We start from the raw sequence: 23527 nt of genomic DNA on the forward strand, positions 1-23527 counted from the left end.
TGTCTGAGGATAACAATGGCCAGTGACCCCCCCCCCCTCCTCCTCCGCCAGTCACACATTCCCTCAGACTAGGGGGGAGGAGGGGGCTCATATTACTACAGCTGCAGACAAAGACCCCCCCCTCCCCCCCCTATCAGTGTATCAGAGAGGGGCACCACAGGGTATAACACAGCGCACGTTATACACCCGGACCAGGCACGACCCCCCCCCCCCACGTAAATTCTAACACAGGTCACTGAGGGGCTCGGCGTGAGATGAGCGGCGCTGCAAATGCTGCTGATCTCTTCCTGCCGGAGCTGCTCTCACATCACTGATTAACTGACATGTGGAGCTCTAAGAGGTTCTTCAGCAGCTGCAGTGTATATGACAGTCCTGTCTGTCGGCCGCTGTGGAACCTCTTGGGCGCTCCTGGAGACGATCGAGACGTTTTTGTGCGTATTTTGTCATGTGAGGGGTTAATATCTGGTGAATGGCTCCGGTGACGTCTCCGCGTGGATCGCCTCGTATGAACTTCACGGCGTGTTCACAGCGACGTCCACGCTGAGCGGTTTCCGGTCGTGTTTGTAGCGTGATGTGCGCGGTCCACACTGTTTTGCGCCTGATAATAAACCGTGTGATGGCGGCGTCACCGTGAAGACGACGCAGCAGAGCGGGGTGAGCGCTATAGATCTGTGCCGTTCAGGGTTTGTTGGAAAGCTGGGTGACATCCTGCGGACTTTGTAGAGTCGGCCGTTAGTGACTGGGGGAGGGGATATTTTGGGGGAGGGGTGTCGGCGTCGCTGTGTGAGGTCGGATATTTGGGGCTTTTCGTGGGATCAGGTGACCGGTTGTGAATCAGCCGCTAATGATTCACCTGCCGCTCCCTTCAGGTGCAGTGACGTCATTGAGGGGCGGGGCTTCTGGGTTTAACCCGTTACCGTCTCCCAGAATGGATTTGGCTTTAGAACTAGACCCGGCTCCTCCGCGGATACAGAAATGCGCCAAACATGGCAGAAAGCGGCGCGTCCCTCAGAGTCTCGCGCTCAATGACGGCGATCAGTGACGCTCTGCGGAGAGCAGCTATGAGACGGCAGACAACAGGGAGCGATGCGGCCCGCGCTGTGGCATCCGCTAGAAAGGCGTTGGCGGATACGCGCGTCTTGGCGCCGGAGGAGTTTCGTCTCTTGCGGTCGGCGCCCGGTGTCGCTGGTCGAGGCTCCTCCCCCGTTCTGCACGTTCCTGTGTGATGCAGTAAAGGGTTAATTATGTGACCGCAGCGCTGTATCTGAGCGCGGCTGCCGTAGCGTGGCGCTGTTCTGACCCCTGCGTCCTGTGCCCCTTTACCGGTTCTGTCGGGGTTATCTGAGGACTGCGCAGCCCCCGGACGTATCTGTATAATAGGCGCGCACGTTTTATTGTTTGACGTCCTGATGGACACGGCAGCTGCAGCGCCTCCTCCTTGTGTCCGGCAGCTGCAGCGCCTCCTCCTTGTGTCCGGCAGCTGCAGCGCCCCCTCCTTGTGTCCGGCAGCTGCAGCGCCCCCTCCTTGTGTCCGGCAGCTGCAGCGCCCCCTCCTTGTGTCCGGCAGCTGCAGCGCCCCCTCCTTGTGTCCGGCAGCTGCAGCGCCCCCTCCTTGTGTCCGGCAGCTGCAGCGCCCCCTCCTTGTGTCCGGCAGCTGCAGCGCCCCCTCCTTGTGTCCGGCAGCTGCAGCGCCCCCTCCTTGTGTCCGGCAGCTGCAGCGCCCCCTCCTTGTGTCCGGCAGCTGCAGCGCCCCCTCCTTGTGTCCGGCAGCTGCAGCGCCCCCTCCTTGTGTCCGGCAGCTGCAGCGCCCCCTCCTTGTGTCCGGCAGCTGCAGCGCCCCCTCCTTGTGTCCGGCAGCGCCCCCTCCTTGTGTCCGGCAGCGCCCCCTCCTTGGTTCCGGCAGCGCCCCCTCCTTGTGTCCGGCAGCGCCCCCTCCTTGTGTCCGGCTGACGGGGGAGGTGACCGCGTGGTGGTGTCCGGTCATGTTACCCCTCCGTGTAACGAACGTCTAATAACGAAACCAGCGACCGTCTCATCAGTTTCCGTCCCGTGCGCTGGCCACCATTTTGGATGTTAGGTGGTGGTTGCGTGTGGCGCTGGAGGTGGGGGCACAGGAGGCTCTGGGTGATGAACGCCCCCTGCAGGCCGGGGTGAGAGGATGTGACGCTGCGCAGATAAGAGGGGCTGAACGCTGGCATCTCCAGAGCGGGCACAGCTGTGGGGGAGGGGGCGCCAGGTCCGCACTATAATCTCCCTATAAGGAAACATTGCGGCTGGAGCTTCACATTAACCCTTTACTACTTCTTAACCCTGTGGTGGCTGCGCTGCATTGTGATACGTGTAGTGAGCGCCCTGATTAGGAGCCTCGTTGTATGTGACAATGTCATCCGCTGACTAAACCTTCATCTCTCGTCACTCCAGCTGTTATGTGAAGTGGGGTGGCAGGGCAGGTTATGGGCAGTGTGTGGGGTGGCAGGGCAGGTTATGGGCAGTGTATGGGGTGGCAGTGCAGGGTATGGGCGGTGTGTGGGGTGGCAGGGCAGGGTATGGGCGGTGTGTGGGGTGGCAGTGCCGGGTATGGGCAGTGTGTGGGGTGGCAGTGCAGGGTATGGGCGGTGTGTGGGGTGGCAGTGCAGGGTATGGGCGGTGTGTGGGGTGGCAGGGCAGGGTATGGGCGGTGTGTGGGGTGGCAGTGCAGGGTATGGGCAGTGTGTGGGGTGGCAGTGCAGGGTATGGGCGGTGTGTGGGGTGGCAGTGCCGGGTATGGGCGGTGTGTGGGGTGGCAGTGCAGGGTATGGGCAGTGTGTGGGGTGGCAGTGCAGGGTATGGGCGGTGTGTGGGGTGGCAGTGCAGGGTATGGGCAGTGTGGGGGGTGGCAGTGCCGGGTATGGGCAGTGTGTGGGGTGGCAGTGCCGGGTATGGGCAGTGTGGGGGGTGGCAGTGCCGGGTATGGGCGGTGTGTGGGGTGGCAGTGCCGGGTATGGGCGGTCTGTGGGGTGGCAGTGCAGGGTATGGGCAGTGTGTGGGGTGGCAGGTTATGGGCAGTGTGTGGGGGGCGCAGGTTATGAGCAGTGTGTGGGGTGGCAGGGCAGTGTGTGGGGTGGCAGGTTATGGGCGGTGTGTGGGGTGGCAGGGTATAGGCGGTGTGTGGGGTGGCAGTGCAGGGTATGGGCAGTGTGTGGGGTGGCAGTGCAGGGTATGGGCAGTGTGTGGGGTGGCAGTGCAGGGTATGGGCAGTGTGGGGTGGCAGTGCAGGGTATGGGCAGTGTGTGGGGTGGCAGTGCAGGGTATGGGCAGTGTGTGGGGTGGCAGTGCAGGGTATGGGCAGTGTGTGGGGTGGCAGTGCAGGGTATGGGCAGTGTGTGGGGTGGCAGTGCAGGGTATGGGCAGTGTGTGGGGTGGCAGGGTATGGGCAGTGTGTGGGGTGGCAGGGTATGGGCAGTGTGTGGGGTGGCAGTGCAGGGTATGGGCGGTGTGTGGGGTGGCAGGGCATTGTATGGGCGGTGTGTGGGGTGGCAGGGCAGGGTATGGGCGGTGTGTGGGGTGGCAGTGCAGGGTATGGGCGGTGTGTGGGGTGGCAGTGCAGGGTATGGGCGGTGTGTGGGGTGGCAGTGCCGGGTATGGGCGGTGTGTGGGGTGGCAGTGCCGGGTATGGGCGGTGTGTGGGGTGGCAGTGCCCGGTATGGGCGGTGTGTGGGGTGGCAGTGCCGGGTATGGGCGGTGTGTGGGGTGGCAGTGCAGGGTATGGGCGGTGTGTGGGGTGGCAGTGCCGGGTATGGGCGGTGTGTGGGGTGGCAGTGCCGGGTATGGGCGGTGTGTGGGGTGGCAGTGCCGGGTATGGGCGGTGTGTGGGGTGGCAGTGCCGGGTATGGGCGGTGTGTGGGGTGGCAGGTTATGGGCAGTGTGTGGGGTGGCAGGTTATGGGCAGTGTGTGGGGTCGCAGGTTATGGGCAGTGTGTGGGGGGCGCAGGTTATGAGCAGTGTGTGGGGTGGCAGGTTATGGGCGGTGTGTGGGGTGGCAGGGCAGTGTGCGGGGGGGCAGTGTGCGGGGGGCGCAGGTTACGGGCAGTGTGCGGGGGGCGCAGGTTACGGGCAGTGTGCGGGGGGCGCAGGTTACGGGCAGTGTGCGGGGGGCGCAGGTTACGGGCAGTGTGCGGGGGGCGCAGGTTACGGGCAGTGTGCGGGGGGCGCAGTTTGCGGGGGGCGCAGGTTACGGGCATTGTGCCGGGGGCGCAGGTTATGGCCAATGTGCAGTGTCCCCGTAGTTTCTGGTCGGGGATCTGCTGGCCTTGTCCCTGTCTTTTGTGTGTTGCTCTGCGCTGTAACCTTCCAGGGCTCATATATTGGGGTACTCTACCTGCAGGTGGGGCACTAGTGACCTGGGATTACTGGGGCCTTGTCTTATAATGTTCACCTGACCTCGCCCGTCCCAGAGCTTGGACTTTAATTGAAGTCTCTGATGTCATCGCGCAGGGTGAGGTCCCGTCTGGCCGAGTGACGGCTTCTTCTGTGCCCGGGATCTGCAGAGACGTGTCCTGGGACACATGAAAGCTCACGCGACATGTAACCTGGTGTCATGGCGGCCGATGATCCCGCACTGCGTGCCCCGCCCACACACAGGTGGAAGCATTGATCCACCCAATGGCAGGTGTAAGGTGTATCACTGGTGACGGCGGGGGACCCTCCCCAGAGCTGGTTAATTGGGGGGACCCTCCCCAGAGCTGGTTAATTGGGGGGACCCTCCCCGGAGCTGGTTAATTGGGGGGACCCTCCCCGGAGCTGGTGACTGGAGGGACGGTCTGGTCTTGGGGGGGGGGGGGGGTAAGAACGCTCTTATAACTGTGGTGCAGTTTGTCGCTGCTCCGGGTGACCATGTCACCGGCGTTCTTCTAGGTGCTCCTGTCCTGTGATTGGCTCTCTGTTGTTCCCATCATTTTATGGGATTTTCTCAGGACGCTGCTTTTCTTGTCAGACTCGAGGACTATTTCCCTACAAAGCCCCTCAGGCCGCAGCTCGTTGTGTGTGATAATTGCGCCATCCGGGCGTGACGCCACATTCCATCATCAAAGCCGAGCTCTCCGGCAGCGTTCCCTTGTTTGTCCTGGGCGGCTCCAGCGTCACCTTCCTGGAAAATGAGCCTTGTGTTAAAAGATGGAAAGAGCTCCGAGGAAAACCTGTCTGATAGGGTCATGGGGTCACATGATGGGGGTGTCAGGTGTATAGAGAGCTGATAGGAGGATCTGTGCAGTATTCTGTGGTCACGTGATGGGGTCAGGTGTATAGAGGGGTAATAGGAGGGTCTGTGGTGTGTTCTAGGGTCCTGTGGTCACATGATGGGGGTCAGGTGTATAGAGGGGTAATAGGAGGGTCTGTGTTGTGTGTTCTGTGGTCACATGATGGTCCGGTGTATAGTGGGGTGATAGGAGGGTCTGTGGTGTGTTCTAGGGTCCTGTGGTCAGATGATGGGGTCAGGTGTATAGAGGGGTAATAGGATGGTCTGTGTTCTGGGGTCCTGTGGTCACATGATTGGGGTCAGGTGTATAGAGGGGTAATAGGATGGTCTGTGTTCTGGGGTCCTGTGGTTACATGATTGTGGTCAGGTGTATAGTGGGGTGATAGGAGGGTCTGTGGTGTGTTCTAGGGTCCTGTGGTCACATGATGGGGTCAGGTGTATAGAGGGGTAATAGGATGGTCTGTGTTCTGTGGTTACATGATTGTGGTCTGGTGTATAGAGGGGTGATAGGAGGGTCTGTGTTCTGGGGTCCTGTGGTTACATGATTGTGGTCAGGTGTATAGAGGGGTAATAGGAGGGTCTGTTGTGTTTTGTAGGCTCCTGTGGTCACATAATGGGGGTCAGGTGTATAGAGGGGTGATAGGAGGGTCTGTGGTGTTTTCTAGGGTCCTGTGGTCACATGATGGGGGGTCAGATGTATAGACGGGTAATAGGAGGGCCTGTTTTGTGTGTTCTGTGGTCACATGATGGGGTCAGCTGTATAGAGGGGTGATAAGGGGGTCTGTGTTTTGTGTTCTGGGGTCCTGTGGTCACATGATTGGGGTCAGGTGTATAGTGGGGTGATAGGAGGGTCTGTGGTGTGTTCTAGGGTCCTGTGGTCACATGATGGGGGGTCAGGTAAATAGAGGGGTGTGTTTTGTGTTTTCTGGGTTCCTGTGGTCACATGATGGGGGGGACAGGTGTATAGAGGGGTAATAGGAGGGTCTGTGTTGTGTGTTCTGTGGTCACATGTTGAGTGGTGATAGGAGGGTCTGTTGTGTGTTCTGTGGTCACATGATGGTCCGGTGTATAGTGGGGTGATAGCAGGGTCTGTGGTGTGTTCTAGGGTCCTGTGGTCACATGATGGGGTCAGGTGTATAGAGGGGTAATAGGATGGTATGTGTTTTGTGTTCTGGGGTCCTGTGGTCACATGATTGGGGTCAGGTGTATAGAGGGGTGATAGGAGGGTCTGTGTTCTGGGGTCCTGTGGTTACATGATTGTGGTCAGGTGTATAGAGGGGTGATAGGAGGGTCTGTGTTTGTTCTGGGGTCCTGTGGTCACATGATGGGGTCCGGTGTATAATGGAGTGATAGGAGGGTCTGTGGTCACATGATGGGGGTCCGGTGTATAGAGGGGTGATAGGAGGGTCTGTGTTCTGGGGTCCTGTGGTCACATGATTGGGGTCAGGTGTATAGAGGGGTGATAGGAGGGTCTGTGTTTGTTCTGGGGTCCTGTGGTCACATGACGAGGGGTGATGGGACCTGGAGTCCTGCCTGGAGCTGACCTGATTGTTCTCTGAGGATTATGAATGTGAGAACCTGTCCTATCACCAGTGAAGAGCAGAAGATTCTAGAACCGGAGAAGACGTGACGCCGGCGCCGTGTACACGGGATGTCCAGGACTGACGAGCGCCGCGATCTTCATGCGTTTCGTTGTGTTTCTCTCTCACTCCCTATAGAAATCATTGGCTAGTGTCAGGTCACATGACTCGGCGTGACGTTCCTCTGACCCCCCGGCAGCGCGACCGTCATGTTTTGGGTGAGACGTTTGACGTCTTTCAGAGGCTTCCAGCTCCGCTTGTGTAGAGTTGCGCAGTGTCGCTGCAGCTCCGCTTGTGTAGAGTTGCGCAGTGTCGCTGCAGCGCCGCTTGTGTAGAGTTGCGCAGTGTCGCTGCAGCGCCGCTTGTGTAGAGTTGCGCAGTGTCGCTGCAGCGCCGCTTGTGTAGAGGTGCGCAGTGTGGGCGTGGCGCAGGGACCATGTGACCTGTCCATTTTTTAGGTGTGGTCGATCTGCATAACCTCTTTTCTCTGTGGCCTTGGAGGGGTTAATGGCGTTTATTTCCTGGCGCAGCCCGGGACCCTCTGACCTCAGGTCGGCATTTTTGTCAGATATCTCCCAGAATTCCTTGCTGCAGGCGAGACAGAACATGACTATGAATAGAACGTCTGTTATTGGAGGACGCTGGTGATTGGCTGCTGATGACATCACAGGCTGCGCTGAGGTCATCAGTCTCGTCTAATGAACCCGGGGTGAGCGTTACAATCACTGATGCGAGGGGTTAAGTGCCGTCTATTATAGTCAGATAATGTTACACCCCTCCCCCGTCATCTCCAGGATGGGGGGGGCTTCTTACTCGGGCTTTTTGTTATGGGAAAGCCGGGTGTGACCTAATACAACCGCCATGACGACAGCGAGGTGGGGGGTGCTGGTCGCCAGATAATGCTCTGCAGAGTCCTGTAGGAGTGATGTTCGGCAATGTATGTCATAGTTGGTGATTTATTCTGCTCCAGTCACATCCAGAGCTGCATTAGTTTCTACTTGAACTGTGAGTGGAGTGTAATGACCTCATCAGTCATGTGACTTCTCTCCTCCTGCAGGTGCGGTGCTGGGCCGTGTAGTCCGTGTCCCGTCTGGTCCTCTGCTGCGGGTGGAGGGCACCAATGTCTCCATCGCCTGTAACGTCAGTGACTACGAGGGCCCCAGAGAGCAGAACTTTGATTGGACGGTGTCCTTGGGGGCGGGCCCTGCAGTGGGGGTGCTCAGCACCTGGGACAACACGTTCACACACGCCTCGTACAAGGAGCGGGTGAAGTCCAGGGGCGTCTGGCTCGAGAAGACCGGGAACAGCGAGGTTCTGCTCCACATACAGCGGCTGAGTGCGGCGGACGAGGGGAACTACATCTGCAGCACGCCCAGCACCGACGCCACCTTCAGCGGCAACTACGAGGCCCGCCTCCAGCTGAAAGGTACCGCCCCCGCCCAACCACGAGACCACGCCCACACCACAAGGAACCAATCACCCGAACTTGCGCTCACAGCCCCAGAGGAAGGACTAGACACTCCTGATTTATAGATACACCCCCCCTGCTTGTCTCTAGGTTAGATACACCCCCCAGCTTGTCTCTATAGGTTAGATACACACACCCCCTGCTTGTCTCTCTAGGTTAGATACACACACCCCCTGCTTGTCTCTCTAGGTTAGATACACACACCCCCTGCTGGTCTATAGGTTAGATACACACACACCCCCTGCTGGTCTATAGGTTAGATACACACACCCCCTGCTGGTCTATAGGTTAGATACACACACACACCCAGCTTGTCTCTATATAGGTTAGATACACACACCCCAGCTTGTCTCTATATAGGTTAGATACACACACCCCCAGCTTGTCTCTATATAGGTTAGATACACACACCCCCAGCTTGTCTCTATAGGTTAGATACACACACACACACACACACACACCCTGCTTGTCTTTATAGGTTAGATACACACACACACCCCCACTGCTTGTCTCTATATAGGTTAGATACACACACACCCCTGCTTGTCTCTATATAGGTTAGATACACACACACCCCTGCTTGTCTCTATATAGGTTAGATACACACACACACACACCCCCAGCTTGTCTCTATAGGTTAGATACACACACACCCTGCTTGTCTCTATAGATTAGATACACACCCCCCAGCTTGGGAGGAGAGTCTGCAGATTAGATACTCGGCCACACAGTTGTATTCATCCTATGATTAGAGCGGTGTAATATCATTGGGGGATTAGTTATCCCGGTTTAATTTACTTATTTTCATTGAGATTATTCCTGTAAAAATCTATTCTTCTCTTCTGCACTTTCTGTACTGACCACAAGATGTCAGCATAACACAGCAGGATTATACTCCTGACTATAGAAATGTTGCTTTTCAGCGTGCTGTGAATGTAATCGGCAGTGTCGTCTCATTACCACTAGTGGGTGCCAAGTTAGTAATAGCTCAACAGCGCTAACAATCCACAGTGGTGTGATATGAATATTTACATACGGTCATCACCCCTCCATATGACGCCTCTCCTCTCTTCACAGTGATTGCGGACACTCTACGCCTCCAGGGCCCCAAGGGTCGCCTGACCAGCGTCCGTAATATAACAGCAGGCGGCTCGTTCCAGTTACCGTGCCTGGCGTCATTTGGAGATGGAGCGACTCACGTCCACCTCTCTCTCACCTGGCAGCGCCAGTCCGGGGGCTCCATCGCTGAGGTCCTGACACTGACGCACCTGGGGCGGCTGCAGCCGGGCACAGACTACGCAGCGCGTTATAACAGTGGGGAGTTACGGGTAGACACGGCTGCGGCTGATACTTACCAGCTGACACTGGACAGTGCACAGACATCGGATGCCGGAGAGTACAGTTGTGTGGCCCATACCTGGGTGCAAGGGGCTGAAGGCTGGGAGAAGATCCAGGAGAAGACTGTGGCTGTTGCCCGGGTGGAGGTTCGGCCGGTTGGTGAGTAACTGGCAGTGGTTCTCTGTGATGTCTGGTGAGGAGGTGCTTGGCTCATGTATGGACTACATATGGGCAGACGTGTGGCCGGGGGTGGGCACGTTACCGTGGTGACATCCTCTCTTCTCACACACAGAGCTGATGGTGTCTGTCGTGGAGTCTGCCCTAGAAGTGTCAGAGGGGAACCCCTTCACCCTGTCCTGCCTGGTATCTTTAGACTCCAGCGTCCCCATGATCACCCGAGTGCGATGGTTCCACTCTCATTCAGGCATACTGCCCAGCGGGCCCGACCATGATCCTGCCCAAGAGACCACAGTGACCCACCAGCTGCTGGTGCCACAAGCATGGGAAACCGGGGAATACACCTGCCAAGCCAGCGCATGGACACTGCTCCGGAACGGGACGTGGCAGCGCGCTGCGGAGGGGAGGTCAGCACCAGTCAGAGTGCAGGTGACACATGATGGTGAGTTCTTGGGCTCGCGCTCTTTTGCTCTCGCTCCTCTGTCTCCCGCTCACTCGCTCTTGCTTCTCTCTTGCTTCTCTCTGGCTCTTGCTTCTCTCTGGCTCTCGCTTCTCTCTGGCTCTCGCTTCTCTCTGGCTCTCGCTTCTCTCTGGCTTCTCTCTTCTCTCTGGCTTCTCTCTTCTCTCTGGCTTCTCTCTTCTCTCTGGCTTCTCTCTTCTCTCTGGCTTCTCTCTTCTCTCTGGCTTCTCTCTTCTCTCTGGCTTCTCTCTTCTCTCTGGCTTCTCTCTTCTCTCTGGCTTCTCTCTTCTCTCTGGCTTCTCTCTTCTCTCTGGCTTCTCTCTTCTCTCTGGCTTCTCTCTGGCTCTGGCTTCTCTCTGGCTCTGGCTTCTCTCTGGCTTCTCTCTGGCTCTGGCTTCTCTCTGGCTCTGGCTTCTCTCTGGCTCTGGCTTCTCTCTGGCTCTGGCTTCTCTCTGGCTCTGGCTTCTCTCTGGCTTCTCTCTGGCTCTGGCTTCTCTCTGGCTCTGGCTTCTCTCTGGCTCTGGCTTCTCTCTGGCTCTGGCTTCTCTCTGGCTCTGGCTTCTCTCTGGCTCTGGCTACTCTCTGGCTCTGGCTTCTCTCTGGCTCTGGCTTCTCTCTGGCTCTGGCTTCTCTCTGGCTCTGGCTTCTCTCTGGCTCTGGCTTCTCTCTGGCTCTGGCTTCTCTCTGGCTCTGGCTTCTCTCTGGCTCTGGCTACTCTCTGGCTCTGGCTTCTCTCTCGCTTCTCTCTGGCTCTTGCTTCTCTCTCGCTTCTCTCTGGCTTTTGCTTCTCTCTGGCTTTTGCTTCTCTCTGGCTCTTGCTTCTCTCTGGCTCTTGCTTCTCTCTGGCTCTTGCTTCTCTCTGGCTCTTGCTTCTCTCTGGCTCTTGCTTCTCTCTGGCTCTTGCTTCTCTCTGGCTCTTGCTTCTCTCTGGCTCTTGCTTCTCTCTCTCTTCTCTCTGGCTCTGGCTTCTCTCTCTCTCCTCTCTGGCTCTGGCTTCTCTCTGGCTCTGGCTTCTCTCTGGCTCTGGCTTCTCTCTGGCTCTGGCTTCTCTCTGGCTCTGGCTTCTCTCTGGCTCTGGCTTCTCTCTGGCTCTGGCTTCTCTCTGGCTCTGGCTTCTCTCTGGCTCTGGCTTCTCTCTGGCTCTGGCTTCTCTCTGGCTCTGGCTTCTCTCTGGCTTCTCTCTGTCTCTGGCTTCTCTCTGGCTCTGGCTTCTCTCTGGCTCTGGCTTCTCTCTGGCTCTGGCTTCTCTCTGGCTCTGGCTTCTCTCTGGCTCTGGCTTCTCTCTTGCTCTGGCTACTCTCTGGCTCTGGCTACTCTCTGGCTCTGGCTTCTCTCTGGCTCTGGCTTCTCTCTGGCTCTCGCTTCTCTCTGGCTCTTGCTTCTCTCTCGCTTCTCTCTGGCTCTTGCTTCTCTCTCGCTTCTCTCTGGCTTTTGCTTCTCTCTCGCTTCTCTCTGGCTCTTGCTTCTCTCTGGCTCTTGCTTCTCTCTCGCTTCTCTCTGGCTCTTGCTTCTCTCTCGCTTCTCTCTGGCTCTTGCTTCTCTCTGGCTCTGGCTTCTCTCTTGCTCTGGCTACTCTCTGGCTCTGGCTTCTCTCTGGCTCTGGCTTCTCTCTGGCTCTGGCTTCTCTCTGGCTCTCGCTTCTCTCTGGCTCTCGCTTCTCTCTGGCTCTTGCTTCTCTCTCGCTTCTCTCTGGCTCTTGCTTCTCTCTCGCTTCTCTCTGGCTCTTGCTTCTCTCTCGCTTCTCTCTGGCTTTTGCTTCTCTCTCGCTTCTCTCTGGCTCTTGCTTCTCTCTGGCTCTTGCTTCTCTCTGGCTCTTGCTTCTCTCTGGCTCTTGCTTCTCTCTGGCTCTTGCTTCTCTCTCGCTTCTCTCTGGCTCTTGCTTCTCTCTCGCTTCTCTCTGGCTCTTGCTTCTCTCTGGCTCTTGCTTCTCTCTGGCTCTTGCTTCTCTCTGGCTCTTGCTTCTCTCTGGCTCTTGCTTCTCTCTGGCTCTCGCTTCTCTCTGGCTCTCGCTTCTCTCTGGCTCTCGCTTCTCTCTGGCTCTCGCTTCTCTCTGGCTCTCGCTTCTCTCTGGCTCTCGCTTCTCTCTGGCTCTCGCTTCTCTCTGGCTCTCGCTTCTCTCTGGCTCTCGCTTCTCTCTGGCTCTCGCTTCTCTCTGGCTCTTGCTTCTCTCTCTCTTCTCTCTGGCTCTTGCTTCTCTCTCTCTTCTCTCTGGCTCTTGCTTCTCTCTCTCTTCTCTCTGGCTCTTGCTTCTCTCTGGCTCGCTCTCTTGGGCTCGCTCTCTTGGGCTCGCTCTCTTGGGCTCGCTCTCTTTTGGGCTCGCTCTCTTGGGCTCGCTCTCTTTTGGGCTCGCTCTCTTGGGCTCGCTCTCTTTTGGGCTCGCTCTCTTTTGCACTCGCTCGCTCACTCTCTGGCTCGTGCTCTCGCTCGCCTACTCTTACACCATATTTTGTGTTTCCTCTCAGCTCCGGACCTCCAGGTTTCGCTGGACATTGCTGTTGCACCGCAGGTGTCGGAGGAGCCCTCAGAGTTCTTGTGTCACATGAGCGGAGCCCCTCACCTGTCTGTGTCCTGGTATTTCACTCCATCTCCGGAGGACTCCACAGCTGCCAAACCAGTACTGGTGGGGTCTCTCCATCAGGACGGAAGCCTGCAGGTGGGGGAGAACTACCAGCAGCAGGTGGAGAGGGGGGAGCTGATCCTCTCCCGCCGGGGACCCCAGACCTTTGTGCTGCGTATACAGTGGACATCGGAGGAGGACAGGGGGAGCTACCACTGCACCGGCACCAGCTGGAAGCCACTGCGCAACGACAGCTGGACCCCCGCGGCTGAAGTGACATCTGCACCCGTCGGCCTCTTCTGGATGACAGAAGGTGAGAAAGGAGATCCCTAGTCTAACCCTCTAGTCATATTTAGAGCTGCAGTCACATTCATGTCTTATACTCTAGTTACATGCAGAGCTGCAGTCACATTCATGTCTTTTACTCTACGTACATCCAGAGCTGCAGTCATTCATGTCTTATACTCCAGTTACATGCAGAGCTGCAGTCACATTTATGTCTTTTACTCCAGTCACATGCAGAGCTGCAGTCATTCATGTCTTATACTCCAGTCGCATGCAGAGCTGCAGTCACATTCATTTCTTATACTCCAGTTACATGCAGAGCTGCAGTCACATTCATGTCTTATACTCCAGTTACATGCAGAGCTGCAGTCACATTCATGTCTTATACTCCAGTCACATGCGGAGCTGCAGTCACATTCATGTCTTATACTCCAGTCACATGCGGAGCTGCAGTCACATTCATGTCTTATACTCCAGTCACATGCAGAGCTGCAGTCACATTCATGTCTTATACTCCAGTCACATGCAGAGCTGCAGTCACATTCATGTCTTATACTCCAGTCACATGCAGAGATGCAGTCACCTTCATGTCTTATACTCCAGTCACATGCAGAGCTGCAGTCACATTCATGTCTTATACTCCAGTCACATGCAGAGCTGCAGTCACATTCATGTCTTATACTCCAGTCACATGCAGAGCTGTAGTCACCTTTATGTCTTATACTCCAGTCACATGCAGAGCTGTAGTCACCTTCATGTCTTATACTCCAGTCACATGCAGAGCTGCAGTCACCTTCATGTCTTATACTCCAGTCACATGCAGAGCTGCAGTCACATTCATGTCTTATACTCCAGTCACATGCAGAGCATTCACGCTGCAGGACCTCACTACTGCCACCTGTTTCCCGCAGGCCCCTCCATCCGTGTGGACGCCAGGCTGATAAAGATGGTCTCAGCAGCTGGAGGGACGTTTGAGATGATTTGCACGGTGCAGGCCCAGAACATTTCCTCCCCCCAGTATGCTGTGCGGGTGACGCTGAAACCCCCCCAAGAAAATGCAGCCCCCGTCATCGTCATCACTCTGAACCGCGACGGGGTGATACGCCGGATGCTGAGCGCGGTCAGTAACACCGTGCTGGAGAAGGGCAAGGAGGGGGCTTACCTGTTCAGACTGTACCAGGCACAGAACCAGGATGTCGGCATGTACCAATGTGAGATTGCGGCATGGACGCAGGGGGGAGGCGGAACGTGGAGAATGGCGCAGAACAAGACCACCAATCCAGTGCAGCTGGCGTTCCAGGCCTCAGGTGAGGGCGGGGGGTGATCACTATAACGTGGTCAGACGCAGCGCAGAGATCCGGGGATTCTGTTTATTCACAGTCCCTTTCTTCCCGTCAGGTCCCATGTTTAATGTCACTGCACGATCGGACAGTCTGAGCGTGTACCGCGGCGACCGATCCGAGTTCTGGTGCACGATCACCGTAGACGGCCCGGCCGTGGATCCAGGTAACGCTCTCATGTGTTAGGATGTGTGACGTGGATATTACGCATGGCGAGCCCTCACCCTCTCTTTGTTACAGATGACGTGGCGTTCGACGTTTCCTGGTTCGTTCAGAGAGCGGGCGGTTCCTCCGTTTTCCTCGCTGCCGCGGATCGCAGCGCTCAGGTCCGGCATAATCAGAGAAACAGCAGCAGCGAGGTGTCCCTGGAGCGCGTGAGCGACATGGAGTACAGACTGCGAATCTACGGCTGCGAGGAGGACGACGCCGGCGGACATTACTGCACCGTTACACCGTGGGTGCGGAGCGGCGAGGGCGGCTGGAGCAGGCAGGAGACCATCACCTCCTCCATGATGTCCCTGAGCGTTAAGATGGATTGTAAGTGATGAAACCAGTCACATAGCCACACGGCGGTGCCCCCCCCCCCCAGTCACGTAGCCACACGGCGGTGCCCCCCCCCAGTCACGTAGCCACACGGCGGTGCCCCCCCCCCCTAGTCACATAGCCACACGGCGGTGCCCCCCCCCCCCCCAGGTCACGTAGCCACACGGCGGTGCCCCCCCCCTAGTCACGTAGCCACACGGCGGTGCCCCCCCCCCTAGTCACGTAGCCACACGGCGGTGCCCCCCCCCCTAGTCACGTAGCCACACGGCGGTGCCCCCCCCCCCTAGTCACGTAGCCACACGGCGGTGCCCCCCCCCCCTAGTCACGTAGCCACACGGCGGTGCCCCCCCCATGTCACGTAGCCACACGGCGGTGCCCCCCCCCCTAGTCACGTAGCCACACGGCGGTGCCCCCCCCCCTAGTCACGTAGCCACACGGCGGTGCCCCCCCCTAGTCACGTAGCCACACGGCGGTGCCCCCCCCCCCTAGTCACGTAGCCACACGGCGGTGCCCCCCCCCTAGTCACGTAGCCACACGGCGGTGCCCCCCCCCCCTAGTCACGTAGCCACACGGCGGTGGCCCCCCCCTAGTCACGTAGCCACACGGCGGTGGCCCCCCCCTAGTCACGTAGCCACACGGCGGTGCCCCCTCCTAGTCACGTAGCCACACGGCGGTGCCCCCCCCCCTAGTCACGTAGCCACACGGCGGTGCCCCCCCCTAGTCACACGGCGGTGCCCCCCCCCTAGTCACACGGCGGTGCCCCCCCCCTAGTCACACGGCGGTGCCCCCCCCCTAGTCACACGGCGGTGCCCCCCCCCTAGTCACACGGCGGTGCCCCCCCCCTAGTCACACGGCGGTGCCCCCCCCCCTAGTCACACGGCGGTGCCCCCCCCCTAGTCACGTAGCCACACGGCGGTGCCCCCCCGTCACGTAGCCACACGGCGGTCCCCCCCCCTAGTCACGTAGCCACAGGGCGGTGCCCCCCCTAGTCACGTAGCCACAGGGCGCTGCCCCCCCCCATGTCACGTAGCCACACGGCGGCATCCGCCCCCGCTTCTGGTTACACATCTTTATATACCACGTGTAGCAGGATCTGTCATTTTAGTCCCGGCCTGTAGGTGGCGCATGGTTATTGCTTGAGTAAATATCGGTTTCTGTCCTCCGCAGTGCTGAGCGCCTTCAGATATCCGCTGCTGATTGGGGTCGGGTTGTCGCTGCTCGCGGGGCTCTTGTCCTGCCTCATCGGATATTGCAGTTCACGGTTCTGCTGTAAGGCGCCGCCGGTACAGGAGAAGCGCAGGGAGCATCGCCGCCTTATGTCCATGGAGATGGACTGATATGGGGAGACCACGGACTGAGACAGAGACTCTTATCCTGGGGGTCTGACATGTGACGGGGTCCCCCCCCCCCCCCCCCTGGGACAGCCGACTACAACCACGGTACAAGGGGGAATAAATATGGAGCTCCTCCTGCAACAGCAATAATTCCCACAATACCTGACAGATGTGATGAGCCGCCTCCCCCGCACCGCTGAATGGATTCATCCTAGATCTATATTGTGAGCCCTGGACTGTGGGCCAAACCAATGCAATAAAGGGGGAGTTCTGCCGCTTCTGGGACACACGGCTAGTTATGGAGGTGCTACCCCCGGCTGTGTGACCGTGCCATAAACACGCGTGTACACTGACGTGGCTCCTCCCATTGGACACGCTATGTACATGACAAGCACACGGCTCTGCCGGGCTTCTAATGTTTTGTTTTTAGTAGAAATGCGAATTTGTTTATTTTATAAAGAAAGTTCATTCTCTCCACAGACCACGTCCTGGGGCCCCCGCCATAATCCCGGGCCCTGGGTTAACCCTTTGTCTTCCATAGTAGGCGATATAATTGCACTCCTGAGCAGCGGAGAGGGGAACGGCCATATTGTGGTTTGTGTGTAATGTCCATTCTCTCCGTCCAAGCAATAAAATCTGTTTTATTTTTTACATCTTGTGTATAGAGGATGTGTGAGGGGGGTCCAGCATGTAGGGCCACACTGCTGTAACAATGATGATGATCTGGTTTCTCATATATCACGATGATGATCATCATAGTGTTATATGAGGCGCCAGATCATCATAGTGTTATATGAGGCGCCAGATCATCATAGTGTTATATGAGACGCCGGATCATCATAGTGTTATATGAGACGCCGGATCATCATAGTGTTATATGAGGCGCCGGATCATCATAGTGTTGTATGAGGCGCCGGATCATCATAGTGTTGTATGAGGCGCCGGATCATCATAGTGTTCTATGAGGCGCCAGATCATCATAGTGTTATATGAGACGCCGGATCATCATAGTGTTATATGAGGCGCCGGATCATCATAGTGTTATATGAGACGCCGGATCATCATAGTGTTATATGAGGCGCCGGATCATCATAGTGTTGTATGAGGCGCCGGATCATCATAGTGTTGTATGAGGCGCCGGATCATCATAGTGTTGTATGAGGCGCCGGATCATCATAGTGTTGTATGAGGCGCCGGATCATCATAGTGTTGTATGAGGCGCCGGATCATCATAGTGTTGTATGAGGCGCCGGATCATCATAGTGTTGTATGAGGCGCCGGATCATCATAGTGTTCTATGAGGCGCCGGATCATCATAGCGTTATATGAGACGCCGGATCATCATAGCGTTATATGAGGCGCCAGATCATCATAGTGTTATATGAGACGCCGGATCATCATAGTGTTATATGAGGCGCCAGATAATCATAGTGTTGTATGAGGCGCCGGATCATCATAGTGTTGTATGAGGCGCCGGATCATCATAGTGTTGTATGAGGCGCCGGATCATCATAGTGTTGTATGAGGCGCCGGATCATCATAGTGTTGTATGAGGCGCCGGATCATCATAGAGTTGTATGAGGCGCCGGATCATCATAGTGTTGTATGAGGTGCCGGATCATCAGTGTTATATGAGGCGCCGGATCATCATAGTGTTATATGAGACGCCGGATCATCATAGTGTTATATGAGGCGCCGGATCATCATAGTGTTATATGAGACGCCGGATCATCATAGTGTTGTATGAGGCGCCGGATCATCATAGTGTTATATGAGGCGCCAGATCATCAGTGTTATATGAGGCGCCAGATCATCATAGTGTTATATGAGGCGCCGGATCATCATAGTGTTGTATGAGACGCCGGATCATCATAGTGTTGTATGAGACGCCGGATCATCATAGTGTCTCGCATAACACGATGAACTTGCGTCTGATATAACACGATGATGATCCGGCATCTGATATAACACAATGATGATTTGTCATCTGATATAACACAATGATTATTTGTCATCTGATATATCAGACGCCAGATCATCGTGTTGTATCAGATGACAAATCTTCATTGTGTTATATCAGACACTACATCATCAATCATCGTGTTACACCAGATCATTGTATTATATCAGACGCCGGATCATCATGTTATAACACGATGATGATCTGGCGTCTGATATAACTTGATGATGGTGATTTGGCGTATGATATAACAATGAAGAGGATTGGTGATCCGGCGTCTGATATAACAAGATGATGATCCGGTGTCTGATATAATACGATGATCCGGTGTCTGATATAACACAATGAAGATGATTTGTCATCTGATATAACATGTTGATGATTTGGCGTCTGATGTATAACATGGCTGTGTACATAGAGACATAGTTACAGTCTGTATTAATCTCCAGAGCTGCATTTGCTTTTCTACTGGCTTAAGAGCTAAAATCTCCCAGCATCCCTTGCTTGTTCAGTCTGCCCTGTAATCCAATTGGGTGTTTTTTATTGCACCAGTTGTTAGAGATCTTTTTCTAGCGTGGCGCTTTCACAGGGGGTCGGGGGTGTCTGCTCCAACCTGCTACAAGCGTCCTCGCTCGGGTCTGCGGTCCGTTCTGCTTTGTCTCGTCTGTGTCTGTGAGACTGTGGTTTCCTGTGTGTAATGTGCGAGCTGCACTAAATGTCACTTCTCTGTGACCAGCTCTTCACAGTATACTGAGCGCCATGGAGCGGAGTACAGACCACCACCACCTGCAGCTTGTGTCCCCGCTGTTCACAGGGCTTCTCTGGCTGAGCATTGTGGGTAAGTACCTGGGGTAGGGGGTTATTATAGAGCTGGAGATTATACAGGTATCCATTATAATCAGGTGGTACAGAGGTGCCTGAGGGGGGCTGGCAGGGAGTACTATAAATCACGTCTGATATTTGGGGGCCTGTTCCAGATCTTGAATTAGGGCTTTAGGTTACACCCCTGGTTCTAATGGACGATCTATAGTGACACCGAATAAAACTATGAGGTTTTATTGACGCCATCAGATGTGGATCAAAGTGATCAGCAGCAACGTCTTGCGATGTGCAGATCCACAGGAGAGCCGGTGCAGGGGGCGGGGCTGCTGCAGGAGGAGGCGCTTGGCTTTTTATTTTTTAATGTTTTTCCCCCTCCTCTGTGGCCCTTTTATATTTTGCACATAAAACATATAAATGCTGAAAGCCGCATCCGGAGATACCGAGAAAGCAGAACATCTGAGGGCAGGAAACCTCCGTGGTCGTTACGTGAGACATAGAGAATGAGGCAAGAACCCAACTGACTGCCCCAAAACATCCAAAAATGTCCCAAAAACATCTCCCGTAAATATAAAGCCCAGGTTCCCCTCTTGTTCTGTGACCACCAGTGTGCCGGCCTTCACTGCTCCTAGAGGTAGTCACCCAGGAATCCCAGAAATGGGGAGAACATAAGAGAAATGCCCTTTTAATAGTCCTTTGCTTGCCTGATCTATGTTGTAGACGGAGATCATCCGCAGGATCCAGGTTCCCTCTCTCTGCACCCGGTGACTTATTTCGATTTTGTAGACCAACTTTATGAATTCAGCGCAGAAGAAACCTGTGACTATTTATATTCCCTGTATCCTCTCCCCACCTTGTGGGGACCTATCCCTCTGTTCATCCTGAGCGTGCTGGTTCATGAATAGACTACGGTAGAAGGAGCTTCATGAAGACCCATCTCTAAATAATTGTGCAGATCTTTATGCCATTTAGTATATGTGGAAATCCCGGGTGACAACCTGGATGGGCAGTTAATGGTGGCCACGAGTGGTTGTCACCCGGAATCTCTCACCCATGTTGGACACAAAAGGAACTCTGAAACTGATTAAAAATTAACACTTTATTATTCCTCTAAAGTGTCAGACTGGCCCAGCAGAGGATCCCTGAGGGGGCCCAGGCTCTCACCCAATAATGAGCCCCAAAAGTCTGGCAGAACACCACCCAATTTGGTGGCAATCATTTACCACAAAGTTTACAATGCAAATAAAAGTCCTGTGTGGATGGAGGGGGCCCTCAGAATTGTCTCCTCTGGACCCAAGGCCCCCAAGTCCTACACTATGTAGATGTGTTTCATAGGCCACTTTCAGACGGACGTAATATGGTTGCTTTTTGCAACACCTGGACCTCCCACAGAACGAGAGTTGGAGAACCGTTCTAGTTTTGGTTTTTATGAACCGCGGGAGGTCCTGGTGTTGCGTCTGTCTGGATGTGGCCTTAGATAAAGTTGCAAAGTTTGTATCTTTCACACAGGTGTCTCCTGGGCTCAGCGGGAGGTGACCATTCAGCAGGGGCCCCTGTACCGCACCGTGGGCTCTCACATTACCATCTGGTGCAAGGTTAGAGGCTACCAGGGCCCCTCGGAGCAGAACTTCCAGTACTCCATCTACCTTCCCTCCGCCCCCGACAGGGAGGTCCAGATGGTGAGCACCCAAGACCCTTCCTTCTCATACGCCATATACAACCAGCGTGTCCAAATTGGGGACATCTCCATAGAGAGGGTGACGGGGGACCGCACCACCCTACACATCCGCCAGCTGCAGGAACGAGACGCTGGAGAATACGAATGTCACACGCCCAACACCGACCCCAAGTTCTACGGCAGCTACAGCGCCAAAGTCAACCTGAGAGGTGAGGTCGATGGTCAAGAAGGTTATTGGAGAATAATCTGAATAAAGTGCCCAAACGTTAATTATTTTTTTTAGCTAAGGTGTCCATCAAGGTGGTCGTAGGCACAATATGATGTTACTCTAGGGTCTTGCTCTAGAAAATAGTAGGTGGTTCTAGACTTATTTTAGATAATGGCTTGGTATCCTGGAATATTTAATAGCTGGTACTCTGGGGCTTTGTTCTAGAATTTGCTCGACATAATTGTTCTGTTTTTTTAATTTTGTTTTTCTAGATTACAGATGGGTATTCTAGAATATGTAGTACTGTGTACCCTAGGAGATAATGGCTGACACCGTTGTTATAGACCATAGTACGGCATTCTAGTTTGCATTAGATGGCTGTAATTTGAAACATTCTTCTAAAATATCTACTGAGTTTGTGTCCTTTACAGTATCACTGAATTCCAGTATCTAGATTATTCCTCGCTGGTGGTCCCATGTTCCAGTAGAAGCTACCAGTTATTATCTTCTTGTTCTTGGTAAGTGCTGGTTTCTTTGGGAGAACATGGTGCCTGCATAACATTGTTCTCCTTCTCATCAGTCCTTCCAGACACTCTAATAGTCACAATGCCCCAGCAAGAGCAGGAGAAGACAGAGGGGTCATCTCTGGAGCTGACTTGTATTGTATCTAAGAACTCTTCTCAGCACACTCATCTCTCTGTCTCGTGGCTTCTGACAACTGACAAAGACATTGACCTCTTGTCCCTGTCCCGAGACTTTGTTCTGGTTCCTGGAGTATCCTTCTCAGAGAGGTTCTCCTCTGGAGATATCCGCATGGACAAGCTAAGTGACTCGTCTTATAGACTGTCCATCAAGGAGCTTCAGTTATCGGACCAGGGAGACCTGTACTGCCAAGGATCTGAATGGATCCAGGATCCTGATGGAATATGGACAATGATCACAGAGAAGAAATCTCAAAAGACTAAGGTCAAAATATCTGCACTGCAGGGTAAGTGTGGATGAAGTGTCCAAAATAATGGCTGCTTGTTCTGGTACTTTGTTCTGGGTGCAACATTGTTCGTGTGTGTTCCAGATAACAGCTGGTTACTCAGATGTAATGTTCTTGATGTCTACTCATCTGTTCTAGATAATGTCTGGTACTCAGATGTAATGTTCTTGATGTCTACCCATCTGTTCTAGATAATGTCTGGTACTCTGGTGTAATGTTCTTGATGTCTAGTCATCTGTTCTAGATAAGGTCTGGTACTCAGATGTAATGTTCTTGATGTCTACTCATCTGTTCTAGATAATGTCTGGTACTCTGATGTAATGTTCTTTATGTCTACCCATCTGTTCTAGATAATGTCTTGTACTCAGATGTAATGTTCTTTATGTCTACCCATCTGTTCTAGATAATGTCTGGTACTCAGATGTAATGTTCCTGATGTCTACTCATCTGTTCTAGATAATGTCTGGTACTCTGGTGTAATGTGCTTGATGTCTACTCATCTGTTCTAGATATTGTCTGGTACTCTGGTGTAATGTTCTTGATGTACACTGATATGTTTTTCCTGATAACATCTAGTTATTCTGGAGTAAGGTTCTTGATATTATCTGGTACTCTGGTGTAATGTCCTTGATGTCTACTCATCTGTTCTAGATATTGTCTGGTACTCTGGTGCAATGTTCTTGATGTCTACTCATCTGTTCTAGATAATGTCTGGTACTCAGATGTAATGTTCTTGATGTCTACTCATCTGTTCTAGATAATGTCTGGTACTCTGGTGTAATGTTCTTGATGTCTAGTCACCTGTTCTAGATAATGTCTGGTACTCAGATGTAATGTTCTTGATGTCTACCCATCTGTTCTAGATAATGTCTGGTACTCAGATGTAATGTTCTTTATGTCTACCCATCTGTTCTAGATAATGTCTGGTACTCTGGTGTAATGTTCTTGAAGTCTACTCATCTGTTCTAGATAATGTCTGGTACTCAGATGTAATGTTCTTGATGTCTACCCATCTGTTCTAGATAATGTCTGGTACTCTGGTGTAATGTTCTTGATGTTTACTCATCTGTTCTAGATATTGTCTGGTACTCTGGTGTAATGTTCTTGATCTACACTATGTTTTTCCTGATAACATCTAGTTATTCTGGAGTAAGGTTCTTGATATTATCTGGTACTCTGGTGTAATGTCCTTGATGTCTACTCATCTGTTCTAGATAATGTCTGGTACTCTGGTGCAATGTTCTTGATGTCTACTCATCTGTTCTAGATAATGCCTGGTACTCTGGTGTAATGTTCTTGATGTCTACTCATCTGTTCTAGATAATGTCTGGTACTCTGGTGCAATGTTCTTGATGTCTACTCATCTGTTCTAGATAATGTCTGGTACTCTGGTGCAATGTTCTTTATGTCTACTCATCTGTTCTAGATAATGTCTGGTACTCACATGTAATGTTCCTGATGTCTACTCATCTGTTCTAGATAATGTCTGGTACTCTGATGTAATGTTCTTGATGTCTACTCATCTGTTCTAGATAATGTCTGGTACTCTGGTGTAATGT

General features: G+C 54.1%; 2 protein-coding genes across 2 annotated transcripts in view; both read left to right on the forward strand.

Annotated features, from left to right (window-relative positions):
* The first annotated feature begins 7748 nt into the window (after positions 1–7748).
* On the forward strand, positions 7749–16966 carry PTGFRN (prostaglandin F2 receptor inhibitor). The gene is made up of 9 exons (XM_075851256.1): positions 7749–7818; positions 7871–8239; positions 9359–9778; positions 9912–10238; positions 12719–13126; positions 14010–14405; positions 14497–14604; positions 14679–14975; positions 16149–16966. The coding sequence occupies exons 1-9, from the start codon at positions 7749–7751 to the stop codon at positions 16316–16318; spliced, it is 2565 nt and encodes an 854-aa protein (XP_075707371.1). The 3' UTR covers positions 16319–16966.
* Positions 16967–19034: 2068 nt separating this feature from the next.
* The window catches only part of LOC142741935 (immunoglobulin superfamily member 3-like), a 33580-nt gene continuing 29087 nt past the window's right edge, over positions 19035–23527 (forward strand). The window contains exons 1-3 of the mRNA XM_075851257.1: positions 19035–19113; positions 20604–20981; positions 21561–21968. Coding sequence (XP_075707372.1) covers positions 19035–19113; positions 20604–20981; positions 21561–21968 — 865 coding nt within the window. The remainder of the gene's footprint in view (positions 19114–20603; positions 20982–21560; positions 21969–23527) is intronic.

Source organism: Rhinoderma darwinii, chromosome 2, assembly GCF_050947455.1.
Source record: "Rhinoderma darwinii isolate aRhiDar2 chromosome 2, aRhiDar2.hap1, whole genome shotgun sequence".
NCBI lineage: Eukaryota > Metazoa > Chordata > Amphibia > Anura > Rhinodermatidae > Rhinoderma > Rhinoderma darwinii.